At 42.2% G+C, this 4,155-nt stretch overlaps 1 protein-coding gene across 1 annotated transcript; it reads right to left on the bottom strand.

Annotated features, from left to right (window-relative positions):
* LOC8061920 lies at window positions 362-1,365 on the bottom strand. Its single transcript, XM_002439608.2, has one exon. The coding sequence runs from the start codon at window positions 1,238-1,240 to the stop codon at window positions 701-703; it is 540 nt and encodes a 179-aa protein (XP_002439653.1). The 5' UTR covers window positions 1,241-1,365; the 3' UTR covers window positions 362-700.

Raw genomic sequence — 4,155 nt, 5'->3', positions numbered from 1 at the left:
ACTATGCTTAGAAATTCCAACATGAGATTTCAAACAGCATAAAATGCTCACATACACATCTACAGATATTTGTATTCCATTTCTCATCATTATTTTCCAACTAGAAACAAAAAAACTTTGAATAGCTTTAAATATTGTTGCAATTCTCCTCCTTTTTAGTAAATAAGGTTAAGTCATTTCTTAAAATCTGATAACTTCTGAAGTGGAATCACAGTAGCAACAATAGTGTTGCTCTTATTAAGTTTAACAGTTACTCTATTACATTTAAGCTTATCTCAATTGTGTGAGAACAAATATTTTGTCTCATCAAAATGGAAAACTAATGAAATCTTGAACCAACAACAACAGCAAGCACTTGAAGTAACCCTCAGTAACCATAGGATTCAACTATCACCACTTCAGAAACTACTTCACATGAGGTGCAAGCATCACAGAAGACAAATTCCATACAGAGATTTATAAATCAAAATATTTGAAAGATCTCAATTGCTTCTGTGACAGTGTGACTGTTCCTAAAACTGTCTGAAATAGTTGGTGAAACATGTAATCGAGTCCTTAACTTACTAACCCATCCCACATCTAAAAGATGGGATCTTTCAAGTTTGCCCTCATTATTAACCCACATCTACTAAGACATAGTACAGCACTACTAGTAGTGGCAGCTTACAGCAGCAGTCACCGAATCTGCAGGCGTGGAATTCTAAAAGGCACCTCGCAGGCGCAGCTTGGCGGTGGCGGCCCCCGGCTTCTGGAGCATGAGCAGGTCGTTGCAGTCGAACCCGCAGCCGCAGGTTGGGCACTCGAGGAAGTTCTCAATCCCGAAGTCGGCGGAGGCGATGCCGACGGAGAACTCGAGGTTGTCGCCGCGGCGGGTGACCTCGACGATGTTGATCCAGAGGAAGAGGACCTTGACGGAGACCCCCTGGAGGTCGCTGAGGTGGTCGGGGGCGATCTTGCCGGTGATCTTGGTCTGGTAGCGCAGCGAGTAGGAGCCCTGGATGGAGAACTCGCAGACGGAGGATCCGGTGCCGGACGCGGAGGCATCGAGCGTGGCCGTGAAGGCGCCCGTGGCGTTGTCGAGCGTGTAGGCGACCACGCCCTTGGGGAGGATCCCCGGCGGGAAGTCGAAGTCGGCGAGGGCTTCGTAGGCCGTCGGCTTAGCGAAGGCGGTGCTGCTCACAGTAGCCGCGGCAGCGGCGGCGACGGCGACGGCGACGAGGAGGAGACGGTGGGCGAGCATGGCTGATTGGGGAGAAGAGCGGTGGAGTACGGCTTCTGTTTGGTTTGGTGAACAAGGGGAAGAAGACGGATGGATTTTTTTTTCCTTTTTTCTTTTATCTTTTTCTGCGCTAGGAAGGAGGTGCGCTTTGTGCTCTGCTTCTACAGGGTGTGCCGGTTTAAACGCCGGGTCCTACACCGTCCGGTCAAACTATCGCATCCCTAGGTAAAAAGTTAGAACGGTAACACTTTTGTTTGTATTTGCTAATTATTATCTAATTATAAATTAATAAATAGATTTAAAAAATTTATCTATCAAATTATAGATAAATTATATAATTAATTATTTTTTATTTATATTTAATATTTTTTTGTATGAGCCGTAAGATTCGATGTTATGAGAAATCTTAAAAAAATTTTAGATTTTAGGTATAACTAAACAAGGTCTATATATCTAAAAAATATTGGACTCCCAAATTTCAAAATTAGACACTTTTTAATTGTAAAACTAGGTTTTAAAAATCCTAAATTCTATTAAGCGACCTGTCACGCTTGGTGCGACTATGCCCATGACTCACGGAAGACGGAGAAAAAGACATGGCGGTAGCAGCCGAAGATTGAGAAAAAGACACCACGGCAACTAGGGTTTTGAGGTTAGTAGATCTACTTACCGGTGAGCTTGGGGCTTTGGGGGCAGCAATCTTCACACAATGGAGGTGGAGGGCCACACAACGGTGTCGCAACAACGGGGACAACAATTGGGTAGGGTCGACAAGCGGGGGCGGGAGGCAGGTGGCGTGACGAGGCAGGAGGAGCTATTGGCTGTGGTGGTGGGAGCGAGGTGGGGTAGGGGCGAGGACAAGACCAGCGGAGGCATCGCGGCAGAGGTTAGGGGAGGCGGGGTCGAGGGACAAGGGCAGGAGGTAGCCGGCACGGTGAGGCGTCGGGAGCCATTAGCCGCAGGTGGTAGGGGGCCATGGTGGGGTAAGGACAAGTGCGAGGTAGACAATGGTCGCAAGGTGGAGCCCTGTTGCGCTTTATTACGGTCCTTGAAAACTCTCATCTGTAAGTCTATAAACTTGGTACAATAAATTCGCATCGAAGAAAGAGAACAAGTATTTCATACTGAATTACAAAGTGTTGTGAATGTGTATTTTTAACCAACTAGTATGAGAGCATTTAAGCAGCATTTGGTTGGGAGATAAGATAGAGTAGGATAGTCATGTCTCTCTCTATCTTTTTTGATAGGAGAAATCAATGTTCTGTTTGGTCAAGAAGAGCCGATCTATTTTCTTTATGGCGTAGGGACACCAAAAAATGGGATGAGACAATAACTAAGGGACCCAACTATCAGATAAGACTACCACGCTCATATCCCAGATGCATGGCTGGTCCCTCAGGGTTTTGGGTAGAGCCATCCCGTATCTAGGGGAGTGTGATGTCAATGACTTTGGCTTAACTTTGAACCAAAAACACCACTAAAATTGGGTCTGTTCCGTCCAATCTTACCTGGTCCCTCCAACAAACCATTGTTGTTTCTTTCACTACCACAATCCTGAATCACCTTGAGTGGCCAAAACCACCAAGAAAAATGCCTAAACCATCAAGGAATGATCCTTGGCCACAAACCGTCAAGCAAAGTCTGCCAAGGATAGATGATAAGAGAAATATATTTCCTTGGCGGTTTTAATACTCAAATATATTTTCCTTGGACGCTAACCACCAAGGATACTAGGACCATACTTAATTCTCCAAAGGGACAAAAAATGTTGTAACCACCAAGTAAATTAGTTTTCTTGAGGACCAGATACTCATAACCGTCAAGGAAATTAGTTTCCTCGAAGGCCAACAACCTCTAGAGAAATATAGAACAAGAGCAAAAAAACATAAATCAATGATAGGCACATTTACTACGGCACCTCAAAGTAACTTGTGACTAAGTCAATTGTTCTTTTGTTTTTTATCCACTTTATTGAATCTTGAAATGAATATTTGAGATCCTAAATGTTTTCAAATGTAAAAGGTTTGAACTAAAAAGTTTTAGATCTCATCGAATACTACAACTTTTGTTTAGGGTAAATCTCCATCTAAGGTCATTTGGAAAAATAAAAACATTGACTTTTAAAGCTTTGAGAATTTCTTTAGGGGTTTCCAGTTATATCAAAAAAATTGAATTACCTTGACGGTTTAGAATAGCACTCAAGCAAAAACGAATTACCTTGGCAATTTTGAATAGCATCCCAAGATGTGAGCAATTACCTCGACAGTTTCTAATAACACTCAAGGAAACACCCATATTCCTTCGTGGGTTACTTCAAACTCCAAGAAATATATGTTTTCTTCAGAGTTTAGTTACACCGCCAACAAAACTATATTTCCCTTGCTGGTTTTATTTAGGCCCTCAAGAAAATTCCTAGCACTGAAAGGTAATTTTAAGATTATGGTAGTGTTTGACTCCTTTACTATGGAATAGCCAAGAAGGAACATTTCTTGGAAAAAAAACCTTAGGATTAATTTTCTTTACAGGTCACCCTATGACACTAAAGAAAGACGTGCACCCTCGTTAGCGCCTCTTTGAAATGCCGGATCACAGTGATATGGAAAGTGTAGGACGGAAGTTGTTTGAAACTTACAATCCAACGTGAATTTAAATGCAAGAATAATTTTTTCATTGTAACATTCGGACGCAATACAAGAAAAATATAAGAATTCTAAGAGAGAAAGGAAAGCTTTCCATGAGATTTAACCTCATACTGGTTTTTCTCAACAATTATCCATATGCATTCATGCATCCCAATTCCCAAAGTAACTCGAAAGAACATCTTAGCGTTTAGTCCGACATATATGAAAGTTTTCTATAGGATCACACAATGACCTGAAATTTCTAGGCATCTAAACCTAAATTTGAGTCAATGGGAACTCAAAACTAGGTAGTTA

Source organism: Sorghum bicolor, chromosome 9 (assembly GCF_000003195.3).
Source record: "Sorghum bicolor cultivar BTx623 chromosome 9, Sorghum_bicolor_NCBIv3, whole genome shotgun sequence".
In the NCBI taxonomy this organism is placed as follows: domain Eukaryota; kingdom Viridiplantae; phylum Streptophyta; class Magnoliopsida; order Poales; family Poaceae; genus Sorghum; species Sorghum bicolor.
The sequence above is the reverse complement of the archived record's forward strand: the minus strand, read 5'-3'. Positions and strand labels throughout refer to the sequence as shown.

Bases quoted from the DNA above. Each gene is read 5' to 3' on its own strand.
- LOC8061920 (XM_002439608.2), bottom strand. From the start codon at position 1,240: ATGCTCGCCCACCGTCTCCTCCTCGTCGCCGTCGCCGTCGCCGCCGCT.